Here is a 13,713-nt window from a genome sequence, read left to right on the forward strand (position 1 = left end):
GACGGCGCCGACACACATTTACTCAAAAGCAAAGGAAAGAAGCCACCCTCATAGGCAAGGGGGCAGACGGGCCCGTAGGCCAATGTGTGCACGGGACCTGAAGGAGCGGTCAGATCCGCGAGACCGGGGGGGGGGGTCCTAGCCGCGTCCTCGTGACGAGCCGCAAATGTGGCTGCGCGGCGGTGCCCCGACTTCGTGCTCCTTCACGGGTTTCGTTGGCACCGCTTGGAGTGGGGTGGGAACGGGGCCCCCTTTTTGCACTATCTCAGCGTGGGGGAAAGGGGGGGAGGGATTGTTGATGCCCTGGGGGAAGGAGAATGTTTAGCTGGCTTGGGTCCCGCGACGAGCGATCCCACCGCGACCTCGTCGCCGACCGCCGTCTTCCCTGCCTCGGACCCGAGCTCGTTGGACTCTTCCCCCAATTCTCCTCAGCCGACTGCAGAAAACCACCTTGACGCCTTCGCCTCCCGACTCCACTCCGCTCTCCAACCCGACTTGACTGCCTCGCAACAACTCCAACCAAAAACTAACTCTCTGCGCAACAACTCTTCTCATTCGCCTCGCGCTCGCCATTTTATAGGCCGGCAGGAGAAAACAATATGCAAATTTCCGGATCAGGATCTCCTCGAGGGTGGAGCCACGCTCGCCGATTGGACGGAGGAAAAGGGGCGTGAATCTCCCCTGATCCTAGAATTTGCATATCTCGATTCCAGACAGACGCGCCTGGAGGCGGGGCCAAGCCGCCCCGCGCTTCCTAATTGAACGGATCAGAAGTGGGCGTGTAGCATTCCTGATCCGAATTCTCCTCGGAAAGGCCGCTATTTGCACTCGCGGCTCGGCGCGTATCTTGTACGAGCCCAGGACAGCCCGACGCTCGGTGCTCACAGGTGGTGCAGGAATGGCTGTAGGAGGGAGGTGAAGGTGGTGGAGGGTTTCCGGCGGTGGCCGATGGCCATGGTGCCGTTTGGAATGGTGGTGATGCGATGTTTGCGGGAGCGAGTTGTGAAGGTAAAGGTCGTGGCTGTTGGCGTTGTTGTTGTCTGACGGTTGGAGCGTGGTTGGTTCAAAATAAAGATAGAACAGAAAAACGGCTATCTCAAAGCGTCGCAGCCCGAATGAATCACATTAATTCCCTCTAAACAACGGGTTTGGGCTAACAACACAGGTACTTAAGAGATACCTCACCTACGGGACCTGAATGGTGGTTTGCGAATTTCCACAACCGTAACAATATATATATATATTTAAAAAACGCTTCCAAAATGCATCTTATCAAATGCCTTACTCTACTTTCGACTTCATCATGAACAACCCATTCATTCTTCTTCTTCATCAACATTTCTTCCTTTTCTCATTGACGAGGTTTATTTCCCAAAACCTCCTCACTCCAAAACGCTTAGTTCATCCAGCCTCCTCTTTCACATCCAACCAAATTTTTCTCCATGCCTTCAACCAAAAACACTCTCACCACCACCCCACCTATGAAGTCTGTCGCAGGTTATCCAGTCTGGGAATCCTGAGGCATCAATTTCACAGAGGTTGTGTGCACATGACAATAATTTCCCCTTCACTTCCAATCATGGTGTCAAACCTCTCCATGTCAGAACCACCCCCCCTTCTGCTCACCCCTCATCCCGGACCCTCTCCACTTCAACCTCACCATGCCCCCTCGTCCCTCCCCTCTCCCAGCTTCACCAGATCCCCCTACCCTCCATCCTTCCCTTCTCCTTTCCACATTCCTATGTCCTCCCAGCGACTCCTTTCCCCCTGTCCCTAACAGTGTGGACCCCAGACATACGAGGTCTCCGTTCCAACCTGACAGATCTCTCCATTCAGTCCGCTGCCGATAAACTGGACATCATCTGCTTAACCAAATCCTTCCTCCCACAGGACGTCCCTGACTCCTTCATGTTGTTGCCTCCCTGGCTATTGTCTCCTTAGGTCTCCTCTCTACCTTGGACATGCGGCTCCGCCCACATTGTTTGCCTATAAGGACGTGATCACCGCTTTCCTGACAGTTGGTGACAGCTGGTTACAGGTCCTCACAGCTTCTTACAGCTTTTTACAGCTCCTTACAGCTTCTTAAAGCTGTCCGTTGGTTACGGCTCCTGATCACTCCTGATCGCTCCTGATGGTGGGTGACAGTTGGACCGTTCCTGCTGGTTCTGCTCATACCTGATTCTTGGCATCCCTGGTTCCTGGGGGTGACGATGTGATGTCGATTGGTGTTCGAGCTTGTTTGCGGGCGGGTGCACAGTGAGGCAGGGCGCTGGCAGCAGACCAAGGCATGCTCACACATTTTGGGACATTTTATTTGACGCATGACGACTTCTGCCTTGGTAAGCTGAGAACGGATTTCTCTTCCCTCTGAATGATCTGCTGGGTACCCTTGTCTTGTGTTTAATCGTTAAGTAAGGTATAGTGATAAGCATCTGCTCTTTGTCTGTTTTTCTATCAAGGCCTGTTTAATTCATAATTTGCTTGAGATTATTTTGATTGATTTGAATTTCCTAGTTTCACAACAAGGAAATAAAAAGTTCTTCAGTTTATTTATTTCTCTTATTAATAAATTCCTTTCCTTGTTGATGTTTCAACCTGTCCATGCTTGTCCTTTCCTTCCAATGATCCAGCATTGTCCGAACCGAGATAGACTGGGAGGTCGTTCCCAAACTAATTAACCTGTCATAGTCGGCATGCACCAGCGGTAAATGCTCGGCCACCCTACTTAAGATTTAATCAAGATAAGATTGGTGCATTGCCGAGGGCACGTCCCCCATTCAGGAAGCCATGTGACCTCGAGTTAAACGAGAAAATTAGACGGTGGACACTGGATCTCGTGGTGAACTGATTGGCGTTCATGGTTGTAAAGCAACCCACCGTACCACAAAGGTAATTGTGAGCGGTGGCCCCAGGTCTGGCTCTTCCGCCATCCAAATTAATGATCTTTTCTGCACCCAATAAACCACCGTTCACCCCTTCCAAAATTTGGCTAATGTATCCATATTGTTCACCCTTTGCATCCCCCCCTACCCTTCATCGTTTCCTATGTCGCTTGTTTGTCCAGTCTACTTTCTGCCTCCGCCCTGCTGTTGGTGTTTTCCCCTTTCTCCTGCTGTTGTGTTCCCTTTGTTGCGTTGTGTTCTGATTCCTATTCTGTGCCATTGCTTTTCCACAAGCCGAGAGCATGTATATATATATATAAAAAATAAAAACCCTTTTGAACCCTCTGACCACAAAGATCCCTACGACCCGATCGACCATGTGAGAATGGTTAGAACCCTTAGATTTATAACTACTGTTGGAACATACCCTTTAGTTTAGACTCCTTAGAACTTTAAGACCATTTTAGACCCTTTGGACCGCTTAGATCCATTGAACTTACAGAACACTTGGAACCCTTTCGACCCCTCAAACCCCTTATAGACCTCGTTACGACCCCTAAAACCTCAAAAACCCTGAAAATCTGTAACTACTGTTGGAACATACCATTTATATCTTGCCTAATTAACTTGGAGAAAATTGTCCAATTAATTCATCCTTTTACCTGGCAAGTCATTTTCATGACAATATATTGTTACGTTTGAGGGGGGGGTATGCATTCAAAGGGTAATTAGGATGTTTAATTAGGTATGCCATGCTGTTCGAGTTTACCAGGATCTCGATGTAATAAGTAGCAATTCAGTGGTGATAAGTTGTCTAGTAAATGTTCATTTCTTCAAGGGGGAAATGATAATTGTCACGTAATGAGATAGGGACACGGGATAGGGTAAGTGTGTCTGCGTAAACCCCTTTTGGTAGTCCCTGGAGGCTGGCCGTGACGTCACAGGACAGTGCAGCGGATGGCTCCGCCCCGTGATCACGATTTGCGGAAGGCGACGGCGGTGGGCCAATAAACGGCTTGATTGGAAGTGACGAGGATGGGAGGATAAAAAGGTTCTGTTCGGGGTCGAAAAAGAAGAGGAAGAAGATCGGGCCAAAAAGATCGTGTTTTTTGGTGTGGAGGCTGTTGCGCGGGAAGCGTATTTGTTGTTGTGCTGATTCGATCATGTTCTTCATCGTGTCTTGGAGCTTTGCTGAGCCTCGTGCCTCACCTTGGTTGGCTCTGGGGTTCTGCTGACTCGGAGTACGGGGTCGAACGGCGGGCGGACCTGCCTCCCTCTCCTGCTCGCAATTTGGCGCCAGAACTGGTTCCCTGGCGGCTGTGAGCGGACTTGGGCCAGGACCAGGAGGTCGACAGCACCACGGTTTCTCCTGCCCCCCCTGACGAGAGCAAGGCCAGCTCGTCCGACGCTGATCCAGGGACAGTTGCGTCCACACCACGGTCCAGCCTGACCACCAGAAGTAGCTACGTTGTGTGTGTGTGTGTGTGTGTGTGTGTGTGTGTGTGTGTGTGTGTGTGTGTGTGTGTGTGTGTGTGTGTGTGTGTGTGTGTGTGTGTGTGTGTGTGTGTGTGTGTGTGTGTGTGTGTGTGTGTGTGTGTGTGTGTGTGTACTTGGCGCCTTAGAGGGTTTGAAAATTGTATATTCATTGGAATTGTCTGTGTTTTCCCCACGCCCGATCCCACACCATCCCGTCGAATCGCCCCGGATCCCTCTTCTTGCCGAGTCTGGTTATTTCTGGTTAATAATAAAAACAAATAAACATCATCAACTCAGTGAAAAGCGACTCGTGCCACCTTCCTCGTCCCGTTTGCGGTAGAGCGATTAGAACCGCCATGTTTGGGTTATAAATAAATAAACCGCCTCCATCGTTTCGGCTCATTCTACGTTGGCGGGACTGTTCAAGTCCCGTGGACGTCACAATATAAATTTGAAAAATAGTGCTGAACAACAACCGACTCGTGACATCCCCCAAATCTCATTAAAGGTCCCCTGACACGCAAAAGTAGTGAAATTTCATTTATATATGTCCTTTAGGAGTTTTTCATCGTGATTTCAGATCTGACAATGTTTTTTCACAAAACTCATTCTGTAAAATGTAAAATTAAAAAAAAAAAAACCTCTTCGGGAACGCCCCTAAAAATTCTCCTGAAAGGGGCGTAACCAACATGATGTCACGTACAGTATGTCAAAGGCTGCACGTAAATTACTCGGGTTGGTGGTCTACATGATTCTATTGCCTTCCACATTGGATTAGTCGACTCAATCGCTTCGTTCATTTCTGCTTTCAAAAAAAATCGAACATTTGGTTTTGAATAATGGATGACATGGACTTTGATTTGTCTGGTAACGACACTGAGTGTGAGAGAAATGAAGGATTTTCGTCTGAATCACATGGAGAATTGTCGGATAACATAGTCGCGGGAGGTGAAGTTCAGGCAGCTGGAAAGGAAATACGGCCTTTGCAGTTCGAGCCCGAAGCAGGACAAACAGAGAAAAATGGCGATGAAATTCCCGGAGTTCATGACGATCGGGAGGACATCGAAGGAAGACTCGGAAATAACAACTGGTTAGACGAAATCCTATTCGTAATTCAATAATGTAAATTTGACTTGCATACTGCTCGATATCAGAAATATTTTAGTGAGGTGACGTGACCAGAGCAGCACAGCGGACATGTTGCTTCGTGGCGAATTAATCACAAACAAGGCCGGCGCGTGTCATTGGCCGTGTCTCTCCGCGCATAAAACGAAGCAATCTCGCTGTCCGGATACGATGAAAACTTGTGTGCAGTACACACCTTGCGACACAATTGTCTCGAGTAGTCCGATAAATCTGACGTTCTGTTGCATTTTTATTTATTTTATTCCTACTGTCGTCATGTAGCGCCAGTAGAAAACAATGAAGAAAAGAGAATAATAAAAGAAAGCTACAGCACGTCAGATTTATCGGACTAGTCGGACGGACGACGGATTTATCGGACTAGTCTAGACTCGAGAGTTGACAAGTAAGTTGTATTAGCATGCACACAATGAAAAGTCAATGCGAAAGAGTCCCGAGGCTATGAGGCCGTGTAATAGGACAGATAAATTTGTCTTTCATCGTTGTGCCAACATTTTTTTCCCTTTTCTTTTATTAAAGCATTTTGGCTAAATGTTAATGAATAGCAAGCCAATGGAAGCAGTACCTTCACTTTAGAATAAACCCATGTATGTCGAGTGCAGCCGTACCTGGCTTGCATGTATGTGGAATCATACCTTTCCCAGCAGGCTGGTTTCAACGAACAATTCAATAAGCTGCAAAATGTGGGTGCAGGTTTTTTACATTGTTTGAATTTAAAATTATCTCCTTGCGCCTTGAAATGATGCAATATTAATCGTTAGTATTTTACTTGTATGTCCCTTTATTATTATTTTTTAATGGAAAGGTTCAACAGTCAAATTTTATATTTTGTGTACATGGTGTAGCCCTTTATAGTGCATACATGTATTGGATTTGTATACGACTACGACAAGGTAGTAAAGGGATAAATAATTGCCTCGTGATTGTTGTGCATACACGGCTCAGAAGCAGAATTTCTTGTCTCTATGTGTGAGGAATGAGGGGTTGGGATGAATAGAGGGATGAATAGAGCCCGTGATCAAAGTCACTGTCTTTGAAGTGGGCGCTGCAAATGACGCTCATGTCTCTGGGGCCTTTCCAGTTTCCCCCTCGTCAGCTTATATTACTTTAGATGTCCATATTCTCCGACGATTGTCATCTTTCGGGAATACATGAAGGCTTACACAGTCTTTGCTTGTATTGCTGCATCCTGCTACGATACACATTGCAGGCATTTTCGAAAGTACGGCAAAAACTCTTAAAAACTTTCGCGAAACAATCACTGGAATTAAGACGATCACAGAGATTGCACTAACATGTGCAAAATGCATTTGTACGTACTTTATAAAGGCGTGCGACATCTCGACTCTCGAGTCAATCCACTCTGTGCGAGTTACTGTATGTGACGTCACGCTGCGATTCGCTGGTCCATTTTTTTTAGGGGTGGGGCATAGCACGTTGTGAAAGGCTCCAGAAATGATCAAAATATTGCTCTAATTATCCCATTTTTGATTAAAAAAAAAAACATGGGTGATTTCTTCACTAGGAAGGTCAAGTTAATATATAAATAGCAAGTTTATTTTTCATGTCAGGGGACCTTTAAGGAAACTTCTGAAGTACAAATTGCCATTCAAACTGCTTGCCCTCTTTCACTCCCCATACCACCAAATGTACCCACTCCCTCTCCCCAACAAAATATCATTGCAAAAGCACAGCATTGAGTACTAATGCTGCTGAATACATTCAACAACACCAATAAATCTCCACAAAGTGATTCATAAAACAATCGGCAACAAAATAGATTTAAAGAGCGAGCCCAAAGCTCTCATCACCTTTTTGGTCCAAAGCTTCCAATGCTTCTGGTTCAACCTTTATAACGTGAAGATCTGCAAACACGTCACATTCGAGATGAGGAATAAGGTTTGTGTTCAGATAAAAAAAGAAAACTGGAAAAGGAGACATTCCTACATTAAACAAGACCCTCTACTTTATTCAACTGTATTAATGATTGTTGTATACAAAGTCAAGGTTTGTGAAAAAGCTCGAACACGGAACATATCAGGACAAAATAGAACAAAAGGAACAGTAGAAAGAGTGGGAAAACACCAACAGCAGGGTTGCACTCATCCTAAACAAAAATACCATCGTGACCTGAACATGCTAACTATTATGGCTCTGCTATTATGGTCCATAAATCCCTGCCATCCATGCACCTGATTATGTCATATACATTGCCATTATCCGTAGATGTATTGATTACTCAGATATTTAACGACCATTATTTCGGATATTTAGGCTAAATTGCATCGATGAAGATTTATATGAAAAACAATTTCAAACTATATTCCTCATGGTTAATCCATCATATGTATGATGTTTCATATTGTTCTGTTAAGCTGTTCTGGAGAAGAAGATTTTATTTACATGATTATTTTCAATCCAATATGGCCGCAAAACCACGTGACCAACTACGTCATAAATTTACTTCTTCACGCACATCGGGTTATTGATCAGATATATGAAGTTTAAGGACAAGGATTTCGATTCAACCAATTATGGGTAGAATGCCTCTTCACTGATGACATCATCATTGTCACCCAACAAACCCAAGCATGGAACAAAGCATGGAAGGAGCACAGGGTGAAAGACCAGAAAGGAGGTGGGAGAAGGCAAAGAGACCACGAACCTGTCTGCAATTTGAAAGTGTAGGCCCACAGACTCAGACTCAGCCTCAGCACAGGAGATTCCAATGATCTTGAAGGCCTTGTTTTCCATGACATCAAGCTGAGGAAGGTTTGAGGCATGGGAGTCAGCCCATAGGGGAGAGCAGTACTCCCTCAAGTTGCGCATGAAAGCCTGGTAGGTGGATTGGAGTTCAGGCGTGCCACGGAAGGACTTTGTACGACGTAAGATGCCCAGTCAGTGGCTGGCCTTTGAGGCCAAACTTTGAAACGTGGTTTGTCCAAGAACGATCATGGCCGATAGTGGGACCCAAGAGTTTGATTCACTCAAATTTCCTGAAGAGGATTGATAAGAAAGTCAATGGGGGTTGAGAGAGACAGAGACAAAGACACAGATAGACAGAGACACAGAGAGACAGAGGCACAGAAAGACAGAGACAGAGACAGAGACTAGGGTCTGATGGGCTAGTCTCCAGTTTAGATCTCCTGTTCTACCGACTGTCGGAAATTTGTACATTGCGTTCCAGACTGGAGTGAGGAAGGCTCCTGCAGGTAAGAAGTCCTATTTATTTTTACGGGTTCTTTAGAACTGGAAAAAACTGTTTCCAGACAAGTTTGATAAATTGTTTTCCTTCCCATTACATGGAACACCCCAGTTTCTTCACTGCTTGTGGAGAACACCCCAAGTTGCATTTCCGAGGTAATTAGGAGCTCTGGGAAGAATAGACGAGGGTCTGCTTCCTCATCAACTCCGTTCCAACCAATGTTTAGTTTTTCAAACGTCTGGATGACTGTTTTTATCACTTTGTTCACTATTCGAACTGATCGCAACCCAATTTGAGATGACACAGAACTGGCAGGTAGCCATTGTCTCAGGGAAGGCTCCATTAAGTCCCGTACTTTGTTAATTCCCCTGTTGGTAAAGACTTTCATGAATGACCTGCTGGTGGATATGTCAGGGAACAAAGGATTTTGGAAGAGTGGCTCAGGTATAAACTTTTTAGCATCATATGAGACCTCCAATCGCTGTACTCCTAGGCATTGCCACACATTCAAAAGGCTCTGATGAAAATCAGGGAGCTGAGTCCTCTCGACCTGCTTTAGATCTATGAGGAAGAGTTCCCGGTCGTAGTTCATTCCATCTGCTCGTCTGAGCAGGGCATTAGTGAGAAGATGCCATGGTGCAGCCTCACTATACAGTAGACGCTTTATTGTCATCAGTCGAAAGGTCATTATTCGACTTTGGATGTGCGCCACACTTTCACCACCTTCGTGTCGGGGCCTGCACAGCACATCTGGCTTGAGCCAATGATGGCCTCCCCAGAAAAAAATTGATCAGAACATTCTGAATATTGGCAACTAAATCTCCAGGAGGTTGGAGTGCAATGACTTTGTGCCATATAGTTGGAACCACCAGGTTATTTATGATAGTCACCCGTGATTTTAACGACAGGACGTGGAGCATTCCCTTCCACCTTGCCAGTTTCTGTTTGATATTATCCAGGAAGCCATCCCAATTTTTCTTTTCATAATTTTTAGTTCAAAAAAATACCGAGATATGTGAACCCTTCTCTTTCCCATTGCATTCCTCTTGGAAGTGTTGGCAGAGGAGAAGGTGAAGACAGTGATTGAGAGAGGGGATTAGAGGACAACCAAAGCGCGACACTTTTATTCCAATTTACCCTCGTGGATGAGGCGAGCTCAAAATTTGCAAAGCAACGAGATACCTCAGTCACATCCTGCTGGTTTGAAACCGCAACACAGAAGTCATCAGCATAAGCTGAAATAACAAATTTAGAGTTGTCCGCTAAGGACACCCCTGACATGGAAGCCCGGAGCAAAGTCAGTAAGGGTTCAACAGAGAGAGTATACAGCATGCCTGACAGTGGACAGCCCTGACGGATGCCTTGCTGAAAGGGAAAGGAATGACACAAACTATTATTTACATTTAGTAAACATGATGCATTGTTATACAATAATTTTATACCAGAAATTAAATTTTCCCCTAAACCCACTTTAGTGAGAACTGCAAACAAAAAATCATGATCTACACTATCAAACGCTTTTTCCTGATCCAGGAGTAGTAAACCAAAACCATGAGAAGTATTTTGTCCCATGCTGATCAAGTTTCTCACCAGGAATACATTATCATATATGGAACGCTCAGGGACACAATACGATTGGTCTTTGCCAATCAGGAAAGAGATGACTTGTCTTAAACGAGTTGCAAACACTTTTGACATGATCTTATAATCCGTATTGAGCAATGATACAGGCCGCCAATTTGTAATTTGCTGCAAGTCACCTTTTTTGGGAAGGAGGCATAAGACTGCTCTCCTGCAGCTTAAAGGTAGTTCACCATGATCAAGGCTTTCAAGGAGAATCTCATGTAGAGTAGGGCCTAAAATGTCCCAGAAAACTATAAAATTCAACCGGGAGCCCATCCAGTCCAGGGGCTTTTCCATCCTCAATTTGTTTTAGCGCCACACTGAGTTCCTCAAGAGAGATGTCGCCCTCGAGATAGTGTCGCTGCTCTTCTGAAAGGGATGGAAGAGAGTCAATCATTCTGTTTGCCACAGTCTTATCTATCATTCTCTGTGAAAAAAGTTTTGAGTAGAAGTTTTGCAGTGAGTTCTTAATATCACTCTGGCGAGTCAGGAGAACACCTTCAGGACAGCGAAGGCTGTGGATCTGTTGGGAAGTTTTGGTAGCCTTCTCCAAGTTGAAGAAATCCTTGTTTGGTATGTCCAGCCGTATTTTGCTCATCCTGAGGTGCACAAGTGCTCCGGCTGCACGCTCCTTTCACCAGTTCGGCCAGGAGGGTCTTTTTTCTGTCAATTGCTGGTCATTTTTAACAGATGTTCCAGCTTTTTGTTCATGGTCAAGTATTTCAGATTTTAACACAGATATCAAACCGGATGCGTTACAAGTGGTGTACAAGCAATATTGCTGATAAAAACACGAATTTGGGATTTTGTGCAGTCCCACCATTGTCTAATGTTTAAATATGAATGTTTTTTCATTTCTAATTTTCCCCATACTAATCGAAAAGCATCTTTAAAAAGTACGTCTTGTAAAAGTTTGACATTAAAAGTCCAGTATTCTACACTTCTATAAGAGTGAAACGGTAATGCATAAACCATTACAACCATGTGATGGTGGGAGAACCCCGATGGACTTGTACATGTTCTCTTCGCGAGATTTACCATTCCTTGGTTCACATACAGTCTGTCTAGACGGCCCACGGTGATTTGATTTTTTGAAGAACAAACCCATGTGTATTGCCGGGTGTTAGGGTTCTGTGATCGCCAAATATCTACAAGTTTATATTTCAGTATAAGCTGTGCCAATGGTCTTGCACTGGGGGGGTGGGGGGAGGGTTCAGGAGTGTTTCTGTCAAGCCCAGGGTTGAAGGTACACTTGTAATCTCCTCCCATGCACACTAACCTAGTAAAGTCAATAGAACTTAGAAAATCTGACAACTTGTAAAGGAAGGAAGTTCTTTCAGAGCTAGCACTGGGGCAGTATACATTAATTATACTGATATTTTGATTACTGCTAATAAAGTCAACAGAAATCAAAAACCTATTGCAAACCTCTCTATAAACAATCTCCAAGGGTTGGAGTCTAGGATGCAAGACTACTGCCACACCTGCTTTAGCCTCTTCCAGAGCACTAGAAAAAAGGTGGCAACCTTTAAATATTCTGCGCCACTCAGCCTCAGAGGATTGATTGGCATGTGTTTCTTTTAGCATTAAAACATCAATTTTACCGTTCTCAAAAAGTTGAAACACCTGCAGGCGACGCACACAGCTGCGGCCTCCATTGATGTTTAAAGATGCCACCTTCATCTCCATACTGTTCTTATTCAAAGTTTTCTTTTACTCCAGGAGTTCCTTTCCAGCCTTAGTGGTGCACTTCCTTAACCGTTGAAATTTGGGTTCTGACATTTTTGGGGGGTCATGGACCATATCCTTTGCAGTTTTAAGAAAAGCGTGTAAATCCGGGAAAAAAATCGTTGATTTTAACATGTCTTTTCCTAAAAGTTTCGTCAAGGAAACGAATGACATCTTCTTGGGAAACCTCGATGGTATTCCCCCCATCTTCGCAATTTTGAGAACATGAAGTGTTGACTGATGGGGTGGAAGATGTTTTGTTATGGCAAACCTCTTCCTCTTCGTTGTTCTCTACTTGTTCGTTATTAAATTCAAACCCATCAATATCAATAGGGTCAACGAGATCTGTATTATTTATAGACACTTCTGATTCTACATTTTTAGGTCATCTCTTTGAGCATGACCTAATAATATGGGTGTAGATGTCCTTCGATCCGTCCGTCCGTCGCGAAAATGACGATTTTCAAATTCTATCTCCTCCGCCATTTCTCAAGCGATACTGAATTTGATTGTGGCATATGAATGTATGGGACAATATCTAAATTTTGATTGGGCCGGATTTTCGATATTCGCTTTCGTGTCACGTGACTTCAAAGTTGGCAAAAAATGCGAAAAATGATGATTTTCAAAATCTATCTCCTCCTACATTTCTCAAGCGATCTTGAATTTGATTGCGGCATATGAATGTATGGGACAATATCTAAATTTAGTCAGGCCGGATTTTCGATATTCGCTTTCGATTTCGTGTCACGTGACTTCAAAGTTGGCAAAAAATGCGAAAATGATAATTTTCAAAATCTATCTCCTCCGCCATTTCTCAAGCGATCTTGAATTTGATTGCGGCATATGAATGTATGGGACAATATCTAAATTTAGTCAGGCCGGATTTTCAATATTCGCTTTCGTTTTCGTGTCACGTGACTTTAAAGTTGGCAAAAAATGCGAAAATGACGATTTTCAAAATCTATCTCCTACATTTCTCAAGCGATCTTGAATTTGATTGTGGCATGTGAATCTATGGGACAATATCTAAATTTTGTCGGGCCGGATTTTCGATATTCGCTTTCGTTTTCGTGTCACGTGACTTTAAAGTTGGCAAAAAATGCGAAAATGACGATTTTCAAAATCTATCTCCTACATTTCTCAAGCAATCTTGAATTTGATTGTGGCATGTGAATCTATGGGACAATATCTAAATTTAGTCAGGCCGGATTTTCGATATTCGCTTTCATTTTCGCGTCACGTGACTTCAAAGTTTGCAAAAACTGCCCTACCTTCAGTAGGCTATACATTTTCTCGCAGAGATGACCGTCACTCCCGCACGGGGATAATTAACCTCCGCCATCGAAGATCGGAGGTTACTGTTTTCACCCCTTTCTGTTTGTTTGTTTGTTTGTTTGTGAACAGGATTACGGAAAAACTCCTTGACGGATTTCGACGAAACTTGATGGGGGGATGAGGTCTGGTCCAAGGATCATTCCATTAGATTTTGGACTTGGTCCAAAATCCAATGTGGCTGCTATGGCAGCCATTTTGAAAAAATATTTGAATTTTTTTTTTTTTGCATTTCTACATGTTTTAAGTGATTTCCAACCCCCCCCCAAAAAAAAATTGTTGGAAAAAAAATTTGCAACCTTTTTTTCAACAAAATTTCGA

The 13,713-nt window shown here is 44.2% G+C and overlaps 1 protein-coding gene across 5 annotated transcripts in view; it reads right to left on the reverse strand.

Moving 5' to 3' along the window:
* The window catches only part of LOC147025509 (uncharacterized), a 71,279-nt gene that overhangs the window by 31,110 nt on the left and 26,456 nt on the right, over positions 1-13,713 (reverse strand). For 2 of the 5 annotated variants that reach the window (XM_085886998.1, XM_085887000.1), the window contains exon 2: positions 7,313-7,366. The exons of 1 other annotated variant lie outside the window; for it this stretch is intronic. In XM_085886998.1, the coding sequence (XP_085743124.1) occupies positions 7,313-7,366 (54 nt within the window). Of the gene's footprint in view, positions 1-7,312; positions 7,367-10,466; positions 10,699-13,713 lie in introns of those variants that run through there. 2 more of the 5 variants (XM_085886997.1, XM_085887001.1) reach the window with 2 other exon arrangements.

This window comes from Eptatretus burgeri, chromosome 6 (assembly GCF_056783735.1).
Source record: "Eptatretus burgeri isolate ZD-2024b chromosome 6, Ebu_testis_v1, whole genome shotgun sequence".
Lineage (NCBI taxonomy): Eukaryota > Metazoa > Chordata > Myxini > Myxiniformes > Myxinidae > Eptatretus > Eptatretus burgeri.